The 23342-nt window shown below is 47.2% G+C and overlaps 1 protein-coding gene across 1 annotated transcript in view; it reads right to left on the minus strand.

Annotated features, from left to right (window-relative positions):
- The window catches only part of EFNB1 (ephrin B1), a 101370-nt gene that overhangs the window by 25579 nt on the left and 52449 nt on the right, over positions 1-23342 (minus strand). The window contains exon 2 of the mRNA XM_019536228.1: positions 15011-15288. Coding sequence (XP_019391773.1) covers positions 15011-15284 — 274 coding nt within the window. The 5' untranslated portion in view covers positions 15285-15288. The remainder of the gene's footprint in view (positions 1-15010; positions 15289-23342) is intronic.

A 23342-nucleotide genomic window follows, 5' to 3' on the forward strand; every position in this document is an offset into this window, starting at 1 on the left:
GAAGGGAGTCCCCCAAGTTGCCCACCTGGGCAGGGAGCTGCTGCATCCTTTCTGGCTGTCCTGATAGCTCCTCTCTTGCAATCAATTAAAACAGCCTGCCTTTCAGTGGAGTGCTAGGACAGACTGCCCCCTGAATGGCCAGAGAAAGCCCCAGGGCCAGGACAGAGCAGAGTTTGGGGAAGCACAAGTAGTGAAACAGCTGAACTCTCTCAAAACCACAACTGCACTGCATCATGTCCTGTGTCTTCCTATATGCCTGGAAGCAGAAGAACTGCCAGCTCTCATCTGCCTTAGGGACTGAATGTTGCTGCTGTCCAGATGTTACGTTTGGGCTTATAGTGTTTCCTCTTTTGTGTTTTCTCAAAAAACAATGAATTCTAGGTAGATTCACTCCAGCAGCCCAACCCCATGGCTCCCAGGGCTTCCCAACATAACACAGCATCTCTCTTACTCAGGGAGGGTCTCCCAATGCTTTCAAGCCAATGATAATAGCTAGGCTAAGATAACAGAAAAACCAGATCACTTGCTTTACACCAGGGATGTCAGACTGTTTTGCTGCCCCACCCACTCTTGGCTGGATTTGGACTTACCTCTGGCAGCAAGACAGATAGTGTCTAGGGAGCCACAGAGGTCAATGCAACAGTCACTCACTTCCCACTGATGATACATGTTCCCAAGGAAGTACCCTGAATTTTGGTGGCAGGTCCTGGTCCCACCCAGGTTTCCTGGTCCCTTTAGCAGCACTCTGGGGCCAGATGACATGGCTCCGTAGCTCACATGTTTGACACCCTGCTATACATCACTGGGAATCCACACAAGCCAGAAAACCACCTCTCTGTGAAGTCACAACAGCTGAGTTCTCAGAAGAGTTAGTTTAGATATGCTTTGAAGCAGTCCTGAATGCATTGGTGGAAGTGGCGTGCAACAACGCACCAAAAATATTTCCTCTCCTCTTATAAAACAAGGTAATTAAATGCAAAAGCTCCTGTTCGTTCAACAGTACAACTGTGAAACGTGCAGACAAGTCAGAGCACTACATGACGGGGCCCTCAGACCATATTAATTCTGCTGCATTATGTGGTGCATTCTAGGGTTGTCCTTGTTCCTTAACTCAAGCTTCAGGATTTTATAGGCGAGCTGTGCACTGCATAATATTTCTGCCACTGAGAAGGCCAATGGCACTGGGACCTGGTGCAGATTTTGAATGCGGGCATTTTGAATGAGGAGGCCTTGAAGAGTCCCTGTACCCTTCCCCCAGAAGAGTCTGCCTCAGCGTACCACCGTCGTTCCATTCACTTTTTGGCAGTGCTGGGAGCAGGGGACCATGTAAAACCTTTATTTGTCTATAAAGAAAGAAAACAACCAAAAAGAGAGGCAACATCAATGGAAGGGAAAGGTTATTTGCAAAAGCTCTGCGGTGACCCTAAGCAGTTATATGTCAGAATAAAGTGCCACATAATTCTCCACCTGATGCTCTGCCAGAGTCATTTGGGAGTCCTGCTGGGACTAGGAGAGGACGAAAGCACTTATTGAGTTTTAACTGGGTGTAAATCTCTCCAGTGAGGTAGGAGAACACATCTGTGACTGTGAATAAAAGATCTGCTATTAAGGGGACTCGCGAGGGGACAGTGCCAACTCCCAGTTTGGCTAACTACTGCTCTTTGTGCGCTTTACAGTTAAAAGCTTGCAGAGAGGGAGAGGCATACAGACCAGCCACCGCTGACACTCCCCTTGGACACTGCAGCTGCAGTACTGGGCTCCAGTCCGGCTACGTCATTATTAGATACCAACAACCTGGAGGGAGTTCAGAGAACAATCAGAATTATTAGAAGGCTGGAGGGGCCTATTTGTGTGTAAAGATAACAAGTGCTAAATCTGTCCGGCTTGGTGGACTGACAACCAAGGGAGAGAGTCTGTAAATACCTGAAGGGAGGGCAAGCTAAGGGAGGATCAGAAACAATTTTAGTACCCAAAATGGGACACAATTAGGAGGGGGAGTTTTACATGAAATGTCAAGAACTACTTGATGGCCATGAGATTTATACTGGTGCAGATTCAGTGCCCATGGGAAGGGTAGCAAGCCTGTGATTTGCAACAGGCTGGACATTGTACAAGGCACACATGTCTTCAGTAGCTCCTGACCCACCTACTTCAATTGTTGTGAACTTAGGGGCCATCAGATTCCTGTACCACAGGTTGGGACTCCCTGGGCTAGAAAATGAATGCTGGATACTGGGGGGAAGCAAAGGAGTGCATTAAACTATGCCACCTTCTGTTGTCACCCTTATAATACCTTAGAGCAATATGATCTGGTACCTGTACCTGCAGCCAGGGGGGTGGTCCAGAGGCAGATTACACATGAGTGCACACATGAAAGGGCAAATGCGTCCAATACTGGACAGCTGCAGTGCCACAGCTTTATGCCTTGGCTGTGAGGTGATCCTTAGAGAGCTCAGTAAAAAGGGCAGCTCTCTGCCCAAGGAGGACTCTGGCCAACACACACTTGTGCAGCCTCATTAACCCATTTGTACAGTCCACTATAAATCCTCTGAGTTATGGGTACATTGGTTTCTCTTAAATTGGCACTGAACAAGCTTCTAAGGAGCACTTAGCTTGGATGGAAATAGCTCACTCGCAATCTGTATGGGTGATAAGCTGGGGGGGGGGAGGGGGAAGAGCCACTCTCCTCCCCAGTATTGAGTGACCCGACAAAGTCCCCACTCTCCCCTGTCTTGTTGAAGAGCTCCCCTGCACGTGGGCTGGGAAGGAGAACGCAACCCATCAGTTCACCCTGGCTGGTGCTCATTTCCACGGGAATGCAGGGAGCCCTTCAGCCCATCACTCCATTAACCTTGCTGTTCTGCAGAAAGCCTATGCGGCCATAACTGGAACTCAATTAGCTGTGTTAATACTAGCTCCGTGCTTCAAGGCGGGATCAAAGAGCACAGTCATTACACAGCAGCAGCAGAAAATCATCACTCCTAGGGCAAGGGAACTTCAAAAAGCAACCACGACTAATTCTCTGCAGAAAGACAGGCTTTTAAGGACACAGTACACAAACTGGGCAATCCAGAGGCATGCAGGCAGTTGAGAGGATATCAAAATACAGATCGTAGCCTCTTTCCTCCTGGTTTCTTTTTATTCCTACCCATGCACTCCATCAATATCCACCGCATGCTCCAGCTGTGCGTCTCACCCACCACTGTGTCAAAAGCCTCTGCAGCTCCACAGCACGCTTTCATTTCCAGCCATCACAAAGATGCAGTCCACACATCCCTTTCCTCTAGAGCAGAGGTTCTCTAACTGTAGCCCGTGGGCCACCACTGGTCCACCAGCTCCATTCAGATGGTCTGCAGAAATGTGACCTAGGGCTAAGCTGACAAACATTACACCTGACCTCCCAGAACTTTGCTCAAAAAAACAGGCACATCCATCACGTTAGAAAGGTAAGACAACTGATATTAAAACGTGAACTTTGCTTTGATTTGTAGAACAAAAAAGTTTATTAAGTGGTCCGCTGAGACCCTCAGCAATTTTCAAGTGGTCCATGAAAATAAAAAGTTTGAGAACCAGTGCCCTAGAGCACTCCAATGCATGCCCTTAGCAGACAGCAGTAGGCTCAACTTATTGCAAAGCTGTGGCTTAAACCTTTCATGTTAAAGGAATTCTGTGGGCAGAGTTAAGGCTATGTTGCAGGGATGGAAGAATTGGACATGGGCAACGTGGGCAAGAAAGCTAGGGACTTACTGAGTGCAGTCAAGAATCAGAATGTCATTTTGGTGGTAATGCTTATGGACTGAGGTTGAAGAAATGGTTCACCAAGTGTTCTTAACTGGAAACAAAGTTATTGGGAATCCCTGATTTCCTGACTTAAATACTTAGGCACCCAACTGCTTGACAAGCAAAGATCCCTCCACTGCTAGAGACAGCTTTTCTGCCCACCTTCGTATAGAAAAACCTCTGTTACAATGTGCCCGAAGGGATATGCCAAGCAGGAGCTCTCTAGTGACCCTTCCCAGGCCCCCCAAAAAGAAAGTAAGTGGTAGTAGACAGAGGCAGTTATAGCAAAGGCAAACAAGAGTGCTTGAGTATGGAAGAGCCAGTGGCTCAGTCAATCTATAGCTGAAAGCAGTGGTTAAAACATGCCAACCAAACAGCTGTCTGCATTTATTTTTCCCTATAAATTCTCCTTTGCAGAGGCGCTCTCATATGTTGAAGCCCTCTTCAAAATTACAAGCTTCTAATTTGAAGCATAATCCAAAAGGAATCATTCTTAAATGTTTTCCAGTTCTACCACAAAGGCTCTAATGAGTGTGAAAAACACCTGGAGAATCAAGTGTGGTCCTCCTTGAAATAGTCTGAAACTGAGACAGGTTTCTGGGAATTTTCACATTTCAGGGACTTTAAACAAAAAAGTGCAAGCACACCTTCATTATGGAACCACTAGAGTGTACCCACAATTACAAATATGGCTTCTTGTCATCCATGGCTCTGGAAGATTTAGTCATGTTTTTATAGGCCTCTGCTATTAAAGACATGCTGATGGGGAAGCTGAGGTGGCAAAATGGGCAAGGGGAAGCAAAGAGGTATAGGAGTAATGAAGAAGCTTGTCAGCTGTATAGACCCACCGCTGTGTGTGAGCTGAGGCCACAAATGAGAATTCTGGTGGCTTTAGTTTTTCCCCCCATCATGAAATAACTTCACAGCTGGCAGCCTCAGCTTTAGAGAGGCCTGCAGCTAGAACAGAGGGGAGTGTCAGTCAGGAACGATGTGCCCAGCTCAGCATGTGCTCCAAGACAAACAGCAGATCAGCTAAGCAGATGAAGTTTGCCTAGCGCCTGCCTGTTGCGTTACGCCAAGGTACAACTGCACGCTCTGAATCATCGTCCTGGTCTTCGTAAGCACAAAGCATCAGACAAAAACTGTATTTTTCAACTTAAAGGGATAAATCAGACCACTCCAGGCAGTTTCTACTGAAGGTTCTGGGGCAAAGTAAAGGAAATTCAAACCTAACTTTTCTTTTCACTGAAAAAGCTGCACTGGACGTTGCGGCACCAGGAAGTTCTCCCATCAGGAATTCCATGAAGTCTGTACAAACCGCACCAGGAAAACCCTTTCCATGACAACAACGATAAGTGTAGGAAAGGGCTAATGAAAAGCAAGTCAGATTTGCCCAGCACCCACACAGCTAAAATGGTGCCACTGCCCTTTAGTGTTCACTCTTTGTTCCACCCAGAAGCCTCCCATCCCCCTCCACCCAAGAAGTAGATCAAAGTTCTGGGTATTTACCTCCTGGTTGGGTGCAGGGACACAGTCCCTTTCTGATAGGGTTTTTCATCCCTATTAGTACCATGAAAGGCTGAGCTATGAGATCAGCTGCCAGGGGCTGTACAGGGACAACTCTGAGCTGGAAAGGTCAGGAGGGAGGAGGAGAAGAGAAAAGAGGCAGAGGCTTAAGGGACAGGACTCAACAAAATCGCATTTACTCTGGTCACGGTCTTCAGCCAAGCCTCCCAGACAAGTAACCGGGTGTTGTCTAATGGCCATTATTTGGGTTTGACATGTCCAGTGCCTGGGCTTTGAAGATCTGAGACAAACACTGTTATAGGCCCATTTGTCTTCAACACAGTAGATCGGGAGCTCACACACATCCATCACAGCGCCTCCTGCGGGGGAAGAAACTACATACATCTTATAAACCAAGCGCTCCATCATCATTTGCTCTGCAGCTCCCAAGGGGAACAGACTGCAGATGCATCCTTCACACCCCAGCCACAATGTCTATACTGCAGCTCACACAACCAAGCCTGAGTTAGCTTTAAAGTAGCTAACTGGAGCACTGACCATGTTATAGTCATGGCAGCACAAAGCATAGCATGGAGTAACCCCTCCTGTCTTGACCCAGCTGCTTGGGTGGGTGTAGCAACTTCCATAGGACTCCTATACTGTCCTGGCTTCAGTGCTGCTCTGAGCCAGTGAGTTAGTCCTGTTTAACTGACTCCACAGAGATACACTGAAGAAAGTAGGAAGGAGGGAAACAGAATACTGCAGCCTCCCAGCTACCAGGGCACAATCGGGTTGCTTGGATCCCTTTTGGCTACCACCACCAGTACAGGAAGATTCAGTTAAATCAAGAATCACTACAGGGACCTAGAAATAAAACCCTGGAGTCATGACCCTGGAGATCCTCTGGTCCTCAGCATTAGTGCAAAAAGACCAATGCTAGAAGTCAGCTGATGGTGTTGATGATATATAGAAGAAAGTTTTGATTCACACAGCACTGCAATGCCTCTAGTGAGAAGTCATGGATGGCTCTGTACATGAGACAGGCTTCACATAGACGGGGTGCCAACGCCAAGCATCAAGAGTGGAGGAGCTGGTTAAATGGCCTTGACTTAGGAGAAACATATAACTGTAGATTTCAAGCACTTTTGCTCTTTGCTTGGAAAAATGAGTTGCTGCCTAATCTGGCATCTGCCATACCAGATAAGCTGAAGAACAGAAGAGGAAGAGTATTTTTGTATTAGTCTCCACACACATGTAATTAGCGGGGAAAATGAGTGAGAATCACCACCTGGTGGGTGTAAGTGCAGCCAAGTGGGATAGCTCTGTAACAGGGATTTTGAGATAGATTTTAGGAGGACAAAGTAAGAATGCTTATACACAGTGTGTTAAGGGTCCAGAACCAGCAGGGGGATGAATGTTTTTTGTTAGGATTTAAGGAATAAAAACAGAAGGCACCTGACCACCAGGACTGCAAAAACAAGAAAGAACAAAAACACTCAACCAATTCTAGAAGTACTTAAGCACATAATGCTACTCTCATGGCTACAAGACTTGACTGAAAACTTTTACCGAAGGCAATTATTTCTGAAAAAGTCAAGAACTGAAGAGGCACAAGAACAGAGAGAAAAGCAAGTGTTGTGCACTTCTTCAAAAAAAAAAGGAAAGGAGAACAAACTTGGCACTTGTCATTCCACAGGCGTTCCAGTAATTCCCATTTACAAAGTTCCATGGTATTTTTCTTCTATCATTTAAAAAGGGCAGAGGCGCCTGAAAAAAACAGAACTCTGATATGTACAAGTATCAACAGTTATAAAGAGTAAGTCTCACCAGATTTAACAGCTTTAATAAAAGCTTAGAGGCTAAAAGACTTGGGGCTGTTCAGCCTGGAGAAGAGAAGACTCAGAGGGGACTTGGTGGCACTCTAAGTATATCAGGGCCTGGGGAAACGTCTAATCATCAAAGCCCCTTACCCAGCACCTAAAAACTATAAAACTATGATTTGCAAGATGGGGGTAGGGTAAAGTAACCTTCTAGATGCACAATATATTTGATCTCACCGAATCTTGCTGCCAAAAAACATAAATTAGCTTATGAGTACTATTACCTCAACAACTGGTTGAAGGACAAAGGGTAATGATAAACAGCAATGTATCACATTTATGAGCCAGACACCATTTATTAGGGGCCACATGTGAAACATCTTCATTAAAATGTTTTAGTGGAGAAGGTAACCTGCTTATTAATTGCAATCACAAATGATGCTAAACTGACAGCAGCCCAAATAGGCCTGCAGTCAGAGGAATCATGAAAAGGTGTTCAGAACATTTGGAAATAAATGGGTAGGTGAGAAGTTCTACCTGGAAAAGTGCAATTTACATCCTCCTTGTCGTCATCACCAACAAGGGTTCAAATGATTAAAAAAAACAATCCCAAGAGTAATAAATACTGTAAGACTCTGTTTCATGGCATGTTACCCTGTCCAGCAGCTAGCACAACAGAGATGTTAGGTAATACCTTACAGAAATAAACACTCATCGGGTCATTGACAGTGAATTAGATAAAACACTTCTGGAGCAAAAAAAGCCACTAGACTTGAAAAGTCAGGTGCCCCAGTCCATCTCCTTGCCAATGCAATATGGCAGCAGAAACAGCCAGGACTTCGTTGGACTATGTCCAGAAATAGTATATTGTGGGCATGGAGCTAGTAATTCCTTCCTGTGTGGTTCTGGTGCCAATGCATCTGGACTAACCAATTATTTCTGGGCATCTCATTACCAAAAACCTTGTCAAACTGAAGCAAACTCAAAAAAGGACCAGCAAACCCAATTAAGGGCTGGAGCGAGTTGTGAAGAAAGATTAAAAGAGCTAAACCTGTATGGGAGCTGGCGAAGCACTGAGGAGGTGAAGAAGTTGTAATAGTCTTGAGTAGCTGAAGACTTGGACATCAAAGAGAGGGGGAAGGTATTTCAGACAGTGTTAATGGGCGCAACTAGGCTGAAAGGGCTGGAATTCACAGGAAAAGATTAGGGCACTCATAAGAAAACCTCCAAATCTTGAGGTCTGTATGGCTGTGCAATACACTCTTCCACAGGAAATGGCAGAACCAAACTTGGGGCCTCTAAAATTAATAGACAAATCACTAGCGCAGGACACTGTCTTATCCTCCTGGTAGTCAAACTTAGTGTTTTTCATATGGCTTCTTCCCCCTGCACCCCCTGCCAACACCCACAACCACAAAAAGCCAAAAGGTTTTTTGTTTTTTTGTTTTTTAAACAATGCAGCGCTACTAACATCAGCTGTCCAACCCCCACTTGCAAGCAGCCCCTTTAGCAGCCCTCCAGGCATACAATGGAGGAAAATTCCTCTGGAATGTCAGCTGGAAGCTTCCCAAGGAGGTCACTGTGAATAGCAAGGAGCATTCACTTTGAGGATGATGCCAAAAAGCCCCAATCCCAGCCTCAGCACAGAGCCTGGTCTTGATACTCAGAGAATGTCACTATAGCTGCATGGTAACTGCTGCTCAACTCTTAGATCTAGTTACCCAGCTCTCCCCATACACCTCCTGAGCAGTGCTGTCTACTTTTCAGCACTGGGCTTTGCATCTTGCAGCTGGGCAACGGTACAGACCAGACCTGCTTTCTCACCTGAACCTTTCACTTCCCTGCACTGCTCATATAAACTGTAAGCAAAAGGGAGGGTAATGGAGAAGGAGTCTTCAGTCAGCATCTCATACTGCCAGGATGAAATCAAATAAAAATTTAGTCTGAGCCCAAAAGGGGCACTGCCTGGCAGCATAACAAGTGGTTATTTAGGAGAGGAAGTAGGAAGAGCCTGGGTTGGGCTTTGGAAGCAATCCCTGCCTGTTTCCTTTTCAACCATGTAGCCTTGTGTTAAGCACTCGAGAAGGGGAGTTACATGTTCAGTGAAGTTACATGCTTCTCCTGCAATGAAACGTGGACGTGTCTAAAGGAAGCGAGTGCTCCCATTCACAAGACAAGGAGATGCAAGATGCCTCACTGACAGGACCGGATGCCTTAGAACTGTGCCACTCTCCACTACGGCTAAGCACCTGCAATCAACATGGCTCCTTCCTGTCATGGCTCCCTTTGCATCCTGAGTTTTGTGACAGTCTGCTTCCCCCATCCAGAGATAAAAACACCACCCCCATTCCCTTGGAAGCAAAAAATAATCAATCATAGGCCCTGACCTTCCAGCACCTCTCCCCCAGCTTGTAACTGGGACAGGGAGTAGTAGCTGCCCCGAGCAGCCCTGCACCCTGTCAATCTTTCGGCAGGGTGAGCTGTGCATGTCCAGGCTGTCGAGTATGACTCTTGGGGAACTTCCTCCTCCTCCTCCAGGGCAAAGCTGTACTATATCATCCCCACTCAGTCCTTGTACCCTCCTTCCTAGGTACTCACGTGCTTCAGCCCTGGGCCCGCTACCGTCAAGGGCCAGAAGTGGTCCCTGCAGTAGAGGGTGCTGGGGGAGATCTACTTCATGCCTGTGTACCCTCCACTGTTAAGGATGCAGCAAGAAGGATACACTCATGGCCCCCACAGTTATGCCTCTCTACCCTTCTCATGTAGCTGACTGCTTTGAACAAATACCCGTGGCAAGGGGAGTCAGCATGCTCCACTCTGCAGAAGCAGATGCAGTTGGACACGGTAGGGATGGTCACTGAGGGACAAAAGCTTCCCCATGCAAAAAAGGTGCTGGGAACTTGCCTGTTCCTCACAGAGGGTGCTGAACAGCAATATCCTCACTCCTGCCTTCAAGATCCATCCTTGGTCTGAGCCCATGGGGCCAAGAAGTGATGATAAAGGGAAGGGCCACAGACCCCACTTCCCTGATCACTGAAAGAATCAAGTGGGAATTTAATGCCCCCCACCCCACACACACACACACACACACATACACAAAACCCTGCCTTCTGCTTGCTCCCAAGGCTCCAGTGCTAGAGGCAGGTCCAAAAAAAGCTCTTCTGAAGGCACCACTCTCCCACTGCCACCTCAAGGAGCCTTTTGTTGCCAGCATGGAGGCCTGGACAAGAGCGCCCGCATCTGACTCATTGAGAAAAGGATTAGGAAGAATCTCCTTCCCAGCCTAACCCCTGGAGAAAAGATGCTTTTAATGAAAGCCTTCAGATGGCATTCAGGGTCTCAGCGCTGGGACTCCGAGGGGATGAGGAGAGGTTAGGTTAGCATTCAAAAAGGCCTTTTTGATTGCTAAGCAGTCTAAGCCTAGTGTCGAGCCAGAGCACCCAGATGATAAAAGTGGCCCTAAACGAAGCTTGGCATATCCAATGCGGCTGTGAGGGGTGAAAGAAGGGGGAGCAGCCAGTGAATGAGGATGAACCCCAGGAAGCTACCTTGCTCCGATGGCGAGGATTTTCCAGCTGGCCTTGGGAAGCCAGTGCCCAGGCGGCACACGTCATGCTGCTGTCCGTGCTCTTTTCCGTTTGAACACAGCTTCCCTAAGGCTTAAAGCCACCAGTAAATGAAAAGGAAGAAAAAACCTTTTGTGTGTCAAGGCAGGCTTGGGAAAAAAAAAAAAAAAAAGAGTGCGAGAGACAACACGTGGGTGGTCTGCACAGGAGACTTTTGACTTTGTTTTTTGGCTATTTTGTTCCTTGGCAGAACAAGTTCCTGGGGCTTCTCGGCAGAGGGTAAGGCCAGATCACAGGATCATCTCCAGCCCACCCAGGGGCCAAAGTTCAGCTCACAGCAGACATGCAATTCTGGAGCCATGGAGGCTGCTTCAAAGTGTAGAGAAGTCAGGAGAAATTAAAGTCAGAAATGGTCTGTGCCGGGGGCACAGCAATGGCAGGTGAAGGGGTCTCCCAGATTCCTGACCCTTGCCCCTACCCCTCCAACACACACCCCCTGGCTTGTGCCACCAAGGTAAGGCAACGCTCTCTAGGAACAAAGGAAGTCTATTAAATAAAGGCTCTTAAGCAGGAGCCTGAAGCACTGGCAAGGCACTTGCTTTCACTGATAGTACCCCTGGTCCTTCCACTCTCCAGGGACAGAGGCCAGGAAGCTGTACAGACCAGCTGTGTTCAGGCAATCCCTGGCCATCTCAGACTCTAGTAGAAATCAGGACTTCTGAAAAACAACCGTGTTCTGATCCGAACTGAACATACGGGACAAGAGTGGAGGCATGAGAAGGCAGGACCAGCCCTTACCTCCAGAAGGGCAGATAAATGCTTGTGCTGCAGCTGTGCTTATGAAATACAAACAAATGATTGGTCTTTAGAGAGCAGAGCTAAAAACACCAGTTATATAAAAATAAATGTAATGAGGTTAGCGGCCTCAGCCTAATCCCTCACAGGATGTGCACTCAAGATTATAAAACCAGCAATCCAGCCCTATTCAGTGCGCTGGATACAAACACAACAGGCAATACTGCAACAACAACAAAAAAAAGCGGGGGGGGGGGGGGGGTCAGCCTGAAACAGCAGGAATGATTCAGGTGTGTTGGCAGAGCCCAGGGGACTCCTGCCTCCCTGATGCCTGGCACAAATTCAAAGCCATGGCTCCTTCAGGAGCAGTGTTTATATTTTGCAGCATGCTTTTATCACTGTTTGTGAAAATGCCATTTAAAGCATGAGGCGAAAGGTTAATTTGAAGCAGTGGGCTTTTATGATGTGAAACGCTGAGGATTTATTTGAGTTTGTGGAATCCAGAACCTCAGAACATTGCATTTTATTCCCCTCCCAAACAAAGGAATTGTTACCCACCCATACCCTACCTTTCCCCACCCAACCTGGGGTGCTGAGAGCAAACCAGAAAAACATCTGGAGCGGTGCAGAAATCAAAGCGCTTCTCCATCCCCAATGTGTGCTGTGCCGGACATTAAGCTCAAGGGTTTATTTTGGTGAATGAATTTGTCTTTCAGGGTTTATTTACTGTTACAGGGGTCGGTGGGTTTCTCACTTGGAGCTGGTTGAGGCAGTGCTGGTACAAGAATCCCTGATGTCCCATGGGGTGTAACACAGAGGCCCTGGCTAGGACCCCTGCTTTCAATTCTCATTAGACTGAAGAGTATACTTCTGCTTGAACTTGACCTGCAGTGACCCTTAACATGGAAGAGCCAGTGACCGAGTGTTTCAAGATGTTTGTCCGAAATATGAAAGGCTGACTGGTTCCTTTGCAGTCAGCCCCTCACCATCCCCACTCCCCGCCCTCCCTTTTCTTTTAGTCTCTGCAGGGAAATGTTCAGCTCATTCAAGCCTTACTTTAGCCAAGGAGCTGCAGGAAAATCTGACTTTGGCGAGGTCAATCACCACTGCACTGGAGGCCACAGCCTGCCAGAAATCTGCGCCTGGCCTTTGAAAGGATGGTGTAGCTGTGGTGGTGGCTATAAATGTGCTTTCACATGTCCCTGCCAGGCTCCAACTCCAATAAGAGTAAGTAATGGCTGAGAATGAACAATTCGGTGAATGGAAGTGTATACAAGTGTGAGCGTGAGTTGTTAAAAGGGAGTGAGATAACCAAGTCTCACCCTAGAACATGCAGGTGAGGCAAGTGACACCAGTCCTGGAGTCCCATAGCAGAAAACATACGGAAGGTAACTCAAGGGCTCTTCTCTGTGATCCCATCCCTGTGCCAAAAGCATCTTAGTTTTAAAGCCATTTTTCATCAAGACCATGACAGGCCTCTGGCACATTTAATAAAGAAAAAAGCAGAATGTCACAGGAGCAACACAGCCTCGTTAACCAGCCCGAACAGCCAGGCAGCAATGGGTTAGGGGAACACAAGCTAGTCAACACATGGACAAGGCAGCAGGCACAAATCCCCAAACAGTCCCAGTGCATAGGAGACATGGAGGGAGCCAGGTTAGGCAAACTGGTGGCTGACTTGCCACACCAGATTTCTTCTCCCCTCAACTTCAAATCGTTCTCAAAAAACAAATGAGAATGAACTGGCTGGCAAGTAATTGTTCCAGGCCATCTCACCTGAAACACCACTGCAAAGACTTCACACTAAAAGCAGACTTGTTGCAGTTTGAGCTGGCTAGTGCCATCAGCGCTGCCAGCATTCTTCCAGTCTTAAAGCGCCCAAATTAAAACAGGCCCACTGCAAAAACTAGATCAATTACCTCCAGCAGGTGGGTTCATCTGAAAATTCACTCGAGATAAATTTAGACTACAGGCTTCTGCATATCAGGTTTACTCAACTGAATCCAAAGCAAAATGCAGACACTCCATCAGCGAAAGCTCTGGCTTGCTAGGATGGACAACACAGCCCCACAAAGGGCTTGTATTATCTTCTACCACCCTCCCTGTAGCAGGTAATTGATGCATTTGCAGAATACAGTTACAGTTTACACCATCTACTGGAGCCCACCCTCACTGACTGCCAAGACGAGATCCAGGCGTGTAAATAGATTGTTTGCTGAATGTGAGGTGCCGAAATACATCTTGGAGCTCATCTCCAGCACCATAGTCTGACCTTTGCGCCATGCCAGTGATTGGCAAGTTAGCAGCACGTGACAGCAAGCAAGGAGCCAACGATGCATAAGGTGACAGATGAGCTGTGGCAGAGCCACTGTGCCCTTTTCCCACTGCCTCGCTATTGGGTTAGTGCAGCGTGCCAAGCCGAGTGGAAACAGCAAGATTCAAGAAAAGCCACAAGAGGAAAAAAAAAAAAAAAAAAGAAAGCGCAGCCAAGCAACAGAATCCAGACGCAACACAGTGAGCCCCAGCAGGACCAAAGCCAACGTGTGCAAAGGATTCCTCTATCTCTTCTGGGCACAATCATGAGGAATAAGGGTGTGTCCTATTTATAGATAAGGGTGTCTCCTATTTATGGAATCACACAAAGATGAGGTGATCATTGTGCTTACATCTGTAGAGACCACCAGGCTCCAGGGAACATCCATTCTCCTCCCTCATCAGCTTCTATTATCCCAGCGCAAATCATGCTTTAAGCTTTTTGTTTAAATTCTTAAAACCCTTTGGCTAGGAGGATTTCTCCAGGTAGCTTTGTACTCAGTTTCAATGAGGGCACATTTCTAAGCTAAGCTAATGCTCAATGCTAACTCTTACCTAGAAGAGAAACTAAGCTGCTATTTGCTCCCACCGGGTCAGGCTCTTTGCTGTTCCACTAAGCCCTCCCTACATCCTGAGTAAGCACTTACAGAAATGCTCTGACGTACTAACTTCTTCCCTGATCCATGGACATCACTGAACATACATTCCAAAGCCAGCAACCCAGGCAGTGCTAAGCGTGGTTTCCTTCCCCCTGCCAGGTCCAGTGTGAATGTGGTAAAATGCTCCTTGCCCATCTAACTAAATAAGACTGTGGTCTGGAGTGCAGTAGAAAGGGGTGCGTAGTGGCACAGCCCACTGAATGGATAAGGAGCATTAGTCAGCTCACAAGGCAGCTTGCACTTCACTCCCCATCACTGCGCCCTCACCATCCATAACGGATGGGATGGATGAGAGTTTCCACATGTGCCATCCACTAGCACAGCCCCAGTCAAAATACGCGCCTAGGAACTCTTGGCATGTCATCCCCTTAGTGTCTAGCACAACAGTGAAATGTGCCCTCTTGTGGTAAAAGTGAAGACGTGCCCTAGCCTGGGCCCAGAAACATACTATAAAGGCTGGGTTGGGGAACAAAAAGGGTGTGCACCTTTCAGTCTGATGAAAGGCTTTGGAAGAACACACAGGGAAGACCGACAGTAGTAAGCTGGGAAAGCAAGGAAGAGGAGGACTCACACGTGATGAAGTAGTCCTGCTGCCTCTTGAACTCGAGGCCCATGTAGTTAGGGCTGAACTCCTGGAACTTGATCGTAAAGCGGATCTCGTGATCAGGCCGGTTGCAGGTTACCAGCACATTGGGATCCATGACAGTGCTGCAGGACTCTGCCTGCTCTCGCTTCACCAAGTAGAGTTTGTAGTATTCGTAAGGCCTGGATGGCTCCGCCTTGGGACAGATAATGTCCAGTTTGTCCCCAATCTCTGGGTAGATGACCAGCCCTTTCCCAGTCATGAACCTAGAGGGAGAGAAGAGAAAAAAAGGAAAAGGTTAGTCACATGCCCCATTTGGCTGCTGGCCAGAGCTACTGTTTCTATATTTGACAGGAGAGGGAAAGGTACAACAAGGCAGTGACAATTTCTGCTTGCCTAGTACAATGTTCAAGTTTCATCCCGAGATGAATTCTACCTTCTCTATCCCCTTCTCTCCTGGAAGAAAACCTAAAATTGACTCCAAGTGCAAGTCCTACTATTTTCACTCTACAAAATTTACATTCTCAGACAAAAGTCTTGCCACCTATGACAAAAATGGCCACATCAAGAAGACTCCCCTACATCATACCTTTGTGACCACCACACACGCCAGGACAGGACAGGTTTACGCCAGGTTCATTTTTAAACAGTGACTCAGGTGATGGTGCTTCAGGAAGTTTGGAGTGAAGAGAATGAAGCCCCACCCAACTGCACTCCCTTACCACCCCCTCAAACCCAGAAATACCAAAATAGGGCCAACTTTGCAGTTAGCCCAAGAGAAAACTAGATCTGGCTGCTGCTGGAACCACTTGCTCTCTTCATGGACAAGAGCACTGAAAATTGTGCTCTTTGCCCCACGTAAGGGAATGGAAAACAAGGATCCTGCTGGATGAAGGACATGTGGTCTTGTTCAGTTTTCCAGGTCTGAACACCTGCCCTGATGACATTAAACTTCATTTGGAAATGGCAGATTGTGAGGGTGGGGGGAGAGGTCAGAAGTACTGAAGAGTGGTGAAAAGATCTTTTCTAACCCCAACTACCCACAGGATTTTTTTTTCATTCCTGAATGGAAGAGAGTATAAGAGTCATCTATAAAGGTTTTTTCTGCTAACATAAGATTTGCTACAGAGCCCTTAGTTGGGCAGTATACTCAAGGGACATGGGAGGACTGGATGGAGAACGTCAGGGACTAGTAAGAGCTCTCTGGGGCTGGAAGGCAGGACATCAGAGAAAGACAGTAACATGATCATAATCAATGCCATAGTTCTGCTATTACAGGGCAATTACTCCTGCTGCAATTTAAATTAGGTGAATTAAAGGACTGGGGCAGCAAGGAGGGGAGGGGCAGAACATGTAGTTAGTGCTAGGAGTATGATCTGTTCTTGATGGAAGATAACTTAAGAACAGATGTTAATGCAAAATTATCTCAGCTGCATCTCCCTTGATGTAATCTGGGCACTCCAAGAATAGGAGGGTATGAGTACTAGTGAAAGGACCCAGATGGGATGCACCTCCATCTGTGTCCTCCCCTCCTCCTCACTCCTTCCCCAGGTGTCATCCAGGCCTTCCCCAGCCCACTTTCCTGCTAATGGAAGATGTCCCTATAGGAACACACCTAGTAGATGCTGTTCTCCCCTCCTCCACCCCAAAAATCAATGGGATCAGGCCAGGACTACAGGCATTGAAGAAACAAGATCCAGCATACAAGATCAACCTGCTTTGTGGCTCTAATACAAGTCCTAGCAAGAAGTCAAAGGGCTGGAGTCAGAGCCTGAGCAGCCTGAGATTCCAGCCTCCCATCGCGTGAGCTTCAGAGACAATTAATTTACAGGTTGAGCTTAAAGTCAGGCAGGAAAGGCGGAGCCCAAGCCCACACACTCAGGCACACTTGGCAGGGACTCCCAAAGCTCTGCCTGAGCTATAATATGGAAAGAGATGTTCAGATGAGCCCTGACCTCCACCTAGCCTGTTTTCTAGCCTACTGCTTCAGAGATGGGGGCAGCCCTGGCTTTCACCGTCCTTCCCTTTTCCCCTCATTCTTCCACTAGTTCAATTAATGAGGCGAGGCTCAGGACAGCAGTTAAATTACTGACAGAGGCTGCTGTCCACTACAGAAAGGGGGTTCAGGTATGCTGTCTGCCCAAGTCCTTTCCAGCAGCCTGGAGCTCAGTGGCAGCTGTGACTCCACCCAGACAGAGCGCTCCTAAAAATGTGTTCCCTGGCACAACATGGGCACCTGTCAGGTTCATAATGAGTCATCCCTCCCACTAAAGGCTCAGATGCAGGAATGGAGGGGCGTGGAGGGGAAGGCTCTCACCCATCTTTGATCCCAATACCAACAGGACATATCAATTCAGGAGCTGTAACTTTACCATGCAAGCTTGTGGGAAGTAATTAAGTTTCATAAATGCCAAGATCCTTTGAACAAAGATGCACGGTATGCTCACAGAAGAACAGAACACTTAACCCCATGTGACTGAGTTTTGTGGCTGTAAAGAGGGAGTGATGGGAATAATGGATGGTGTCAAAATGAATCTATTCTGCTAGTTTCCAGCAGACTACAGAGTATCAAACAAATACTAGACCCCCTGCCCCAGCTGGTTATGGTGCCTGGCCTGTTAGAAGATTGGCCCCTTAGTGCTTACACATAGGCCACTTGGCTGCTAGTCAGGATCATGTTTCCAAAGTACTGCAAGTGATCAAGTCTTCCCCACCCATCACCTGAGCTCTGAGGCAATCCTATGTGTAGGACTGCATCTTGCCTAAAGAAGCCCCCCTCCTTTCCCTAACTCCACCCTGTGACAGGCCACAGACATGCACGCTAGGCCCACGCAAGCAAACACTTGCACACTCACTCTCAGGTTCCACCCCCAGAGGCAGCAAGATCTAACATCCCTCTCTCCAACCCTGCACTGACTCGAGACATTTCTGGCAAGAACTTCAAGCGACTGAATTCCCTCCTTCAGCCTCCGCTGTCTCCCTCCTGCCCAAAAATGTCCAAGCAGGAAGCCACAGACAAAGCACAGGCAGATGTAGGGAGATTTCCTGGGCAGAGCCCAACTCCTTGGGCTACTCATTTTCCATCTCAGTAAGAAGGAACCCCAGCACGGCTACTTGGGCCAAAGGGTCCTTGCAGTGATGTAAAGCCCTGAACATCCTACTCATCCACCAAATGACACCATCCAGCAACCACAGAGGTGTGATTGTGACATAATGGTTTTTGTGGTCGCACAAGATTACAATGATTTTTAGACATTAGAGACACTAAGAAAAAAATTAAAAGATATCTAAAATAGGCCAGATGAGGGACTGTGTGAGAATATGCAAACAAACTGAATATGTATATAATTCTTTTTCAATAAACCTCAACTCTGAATATCTTGGGTTTACTACATTTGTTTGGGGGATAATCAGAATGCCCCTGCAATGTATTATACCGTAAGTTAATTAGGCATATGTTCCACTTAAATTCATCTTAATTCAGGCTTTTTTCCTGGGAACTAGGAACATTCCTCAATTTGTTTTTTAAATGTTCATGTATGAAATTATCAACAATTAAACCATGTGATGCTTCTCGTTATTTGTCAAGCCTGAAAACATTAAGCTCTCAAGAGTTCAGGACCAGATTCACCAGTTTGCTCCGGCTGGTTTTATTCCTTCTCTCTCACTCAACCAGTACAAATCAGCCAAAACACACCTGCCAGGAAAATAAAGTTTATATCTGTTTGTGCATCACCAGAACACTAAACAGATGAAATATATGCACCAGTTTCAATTTACTTCTTGCCTCCCACACTGGGTGTGCATGTGCTTCAGTTGTTTTGTCCTTTTTGTCCTTCACAATCCCCACACCTTTTTTCTCATTTTCTCCCCGTGTTCCTTGAAGACCATTCTGGTGCAACATGTACCTTTTTAAGTTAAGTTAAATGCTTAGGAATAATGGTGATTATTGACTTTCTCTGTAACTCAGCTATCTGTTAAGAGGCTGAGAAAATCTACAGAGAAACTTCTGAAGCACTGCGCACTTTCAATGGCCACCACCTTCCACTATTCTCTTAAATACAGAAACTATTTACAGGCTACCATTTACTAAGATGCCTTTTTCAAAATGGCCACCCATTTCCACTGTTCCCCAGAAGGAGTGAAACCAAGCTGATTTCAAGGAAGATGGTGACCCCTATGCGGTCATGGAGCGTGTTGAAGGTCAACATGAATTGTAATGGTCATCTTTGTCAGAAGCGGCTTTTGGCCTCCATCCAGTGAGAATAAGGAGTGGAAACTATTGTGCAAGAGCTCTGCTCTTCTGGAATGCCCTGTAAAATTTAGCTGCCTTTGCTAAAGAAGAAAACTTCAGTTACAAAAAAAAAAAAAAAGGGAGCAAGAATGATCATCACATAAATCCCAGATGTTAGTGAGCTTCAAATTCAAGAAGTCTGAAGAGTCTCTGTTATCCACAAAGGATTGTTCAGGGCCAAAAAAAGGCCCTTACACAAGGTGACAAGTTTTTTCAAGGACACTTTTTTTTAATTAAAACGCAACTGAAAGGAACCAACAGGTCCACTTTCAATAGCAAGAAAATTCATTGCACCCTATACGTACATGCAGTAATTTTGGGAAGGACCTGCCACATTCTTTATGCATAACAAAGAGGTCAAACTCCTTTCTTTAAAGCAAAAACCTTCAATTCAGCCTTAACTGTGGCACTATGACTGGCACCTGCATAGTAAAGCACTTTGGGATGCAGGTTGAGAGACACAATGTACTAGACAAGTTAAATTAAGATATGGCAGATAGGCAAAGCACTGTAAAGGAGGATGGCAATGAGAGTGCAGTTCAGCTGCTTGAAGTGATAACCTACTTATCCCATCCAGGACCTGCTTCAGACCACACTGGCAAGTACAGAGAAGCTCTGGGAGCGTGACTGACCCACCTTGCAGCTTCATGGAGAGTCAGAGATATGGACTCTGACCTACAGGAGTCTCCTCCCCACATGGCTGTACTCCATTATGCCACTGGGACTGCAAGGGGTCTGGGCCGGGGGGAAGAGGATGAGGAGCAAGGAAAGCCCGAGGCTGCCCTCTAGCCGCCTCTCCTTGCTGGTGCACAGTGGTGCCATCAGTCCCCAAGGGAAGTTGCATGTTTCAGGCCAGGCAGGCAGGGAACAGCACAAATTTGGGAATTTTTCTTATGTAAATCCAGTTTCTCAAAAAAGCTTCAGTTTCTAACTGGCTGGTGTTTTGAATCCACACACTCTCCTCCATCAAATGTTAACACTGAAGTTTGAAATCAGTTGGCAGCCTGCCCTTTGCATCCAATCACTACCTTTGGGTCCTCTAACCTAGGGAAGGGGAAAAGCCAGGTACTGCCAGATGCAGCTGCAGCTCAGGGAGGCTCAGGAGCCAGCAAACAGAACTGGAAACGGACCAAGGAGAGACGCAACCTAAAACCCACTAGCCCCGACCCAGTGCTTGCACCCTTAACCCTTTCACTGCTAATCCTCCACCGCACCTGCTGAGCTGCTGCATTCCTTAAACAGCCCATGGAAACCTCTGAACAGGCCAGCACAGCAGGCAGTTCAATTCTTCTTATTCTGAGACAGCGGACACATCCATGCATCATTTTCCCTAACCACCCAAGGGACCAAACTCAGCAAAATAAACATACATCAGCTGCCTGGCAGAGTTGGTCTGACAAAGTTTTACTATAAAATATAGGTGTTCTTTAAAAGAGGGGCCTTCCTAGGAGACTAGCTATTGGAAGTGAGGTCTTTACAGTTTTTAATATATGGCATCCATGTCCACAGAATTTTGGACATGTATAGAAATGGGAAGACGGAGACAAAGTGCAAGCCTCTGTTTTTGCAGATTCACAGTCAGGCCTGTAACAAAGGAATCAGACTGGGGAGATGCAGGTTGGGACTGTTAGCCAAAGATCACTGCCAGGGAGAGGCACAGGCTCAGACTGCCCCTCAGCAAGCGGAGGTGCCTTTTTGATGCAGAACCACTCTGATCAGCCTCTCTCTCTCTGCACCACAGCTAGATTGCTATTCCAACCAATCAAGCAAATTAAAACAGAGTCCAGAGAGGGGTGAAGTGTGTATTCAGCTGCAGTCCCCCTCCCTTTTTCCTGGCATGCCTGCACACAGCAAAGCATGGCAACAATACTCCCATTCCATTCACGACATACTGACCCTTCAGACTTTCCCCACAGCTTCCCAAACTATGCTGGTGCCCCTGAAGCAGACTGAGGCACCACATAGCTTGGGATGAAGAGGTGAATGAAGCAAGAATACACAGGAAAGAATGACTCTAGCCCAGACTGGCGTCCCCACTGCATCGCCTCCCCTGTCCCAGTCCACAGTTAACTTCTAGGAGTCACCCTAAACACAAAACCATGTCAGTAACAGATGCCCCAATTCTACTCTATTTGGCTTTGTAAGCCAGACTCAAATTAATCCAGGGCCTGTGCTGTGACTGCAAGATGCACAAATATGCCACTCGGATTTCAGGCACCAACAGACTTTGGAGAAAACAATGTTTATAATGGGTGGCAACAGTACAGAATGCTACACACATTGACAAGTCTCTGCCAGTCACTTAAAAAAAATAAAATTCAGAGGCAGACCCTTAAAATGGATGTGAATAATGAAATATAAGCCCTGCGCAGTGATGCCCCCTTTCATCTGATGATTTCAGGTACTTCATGAGTTTTGAGACTCTCAACCACAAAGAATGGTTAAGTAACCTCTGCACCTCCTCCCAAAATCCCAGTATTGCTATGACTGGGGGTCTGGGCAATGGGCCAGTTGGTTCAAACTGCTACATCCTGGTCTTCACTGAGCTGCATTTTCTTCCACAAAGTGCATTCAGAAAACGTAAATCCTTCCCGGTTTCCCTCAGCACCACAACGCAATTCCATCCCTTTCTCCTGGACACTCCCCTCCTTTCCCAGCTTTCTCCATGTCTGACCCCCAGCCCCGATTCGAAGGGAGTTGGAGGGCACAGTCAAATACTGGAGCTCCTCATTAGCTGCAGCTCCGCATCCTTTCCTGGTGGCAGTGAGAAAGACGTAAGAGGTTATTTAAGTTAAAAGAGAATGCTACTGGCACAGCAAGTGCAGGAGCTTCAATAGAAAGAGAGTGATGGGCTCACTCGTGGTGTTTACTTGTATTACTAGCAGGTCGATTACTTTAACCCTGAGAGGTGATTTTCAGTTAGTGTTTGTAACTGCCCACCTCCCATCCCAAAATCCATAAAGCCTCTCCAGGCTCGGCCACTGAATAATGTCTCAGCAGGCCAACCAGCCAGTCTTCAATGGCCAGAGCACAAAGGCTGGTTTCTCTGTGGCTCTTCTCGCAGGCCACATACAGAAGCCTGTTTGCTTAGTGAATTCCTTACTCTGCAGGTTCCTTGGGAGCTATCAGGTGGCAGCATCCAATTTCCTCATTGTTTCGGGAGGTGTTTTCTGATGGGAAAGGTGAAAAGGGTATTTGTGAGCCTTGTAAACCGATTCCTCAGAGTTGGGTAAACAAGGAGAGCTCTGTTGGCAGCAGGCCTCAGGGAGTCAGAGATGCCTGCGCAGAGAAACTAAATTAAAGAGCAGCCCTCCCCCCTTCTCCTCCGAGAAGGAGGGGGCTCTCTTCTAGGGACCACCACAGCCAAGCCCAGAGGCTTCTCCTGCAAGCAGGCAGGGCTGCAGAGGCCAGCCAGCATGACAGATGGGCCCGACAAGGCCACTCGGTACTTTGTGCTTGACACCCCACCACCCTTGACAAGTGCACTCAGCCAGCTCAGGCTTAATCCTGGCTCACTCAATATAGGTTTAGAGATCCAAAAAAGCTTATGTGGAACCTGATCTCATGGCCTGGATGCCACATCTGGTCTGTTAATCCTCTGGCTCCAGGGGTACCCCATGCCAGACGTGCTGAGCGTCCCAGCATCATTAAGGTAATTTAACTGGAGGGGAAGGGAGCTGGAGGAAGGGATATGGCCCCAAAACAAGCTGGAAGATGTGGGTATGTTTAAATTGTCATGTGCCACTTGGTCCAAGAAGGCTGTGCCTCAGCATGGATGCGAACTGCATGCAGGCATCACAGCATGTTCCAAAGCAGAAAACGAAAGAGGGACTTCAGGCTAGCCATTGCCTCCCCACTGAAAAAAAAAAGCTAGGGGAATGGTTTGGGACATATGTCATTCTAAGCCCAGAAAACCACCTGTGTTTAGTGCTCCAGGACAAGGAACAGGGAATCCCGGTTCACAGGGCTGCTGGAAACTTGCTGGGAGGCAATCAGAGAAGTACACTCTTCCACAACAGGCCAGAA

The sequence above is a fragment of the Crocodylus porosus genome, unplaced genomic scaffold (assembly GCF_001723895.1).
Source record: "Crocodylus porosus isolate Cpor-Errol unplaced genomic scaffold, CroPor_comp1, whole genome shotgun sequence".
NCBI lineage: Eukaryota > Metazoa > Chordata > Crocodylia > Crocodylidae > Crocodylus > Crocodylus porosus.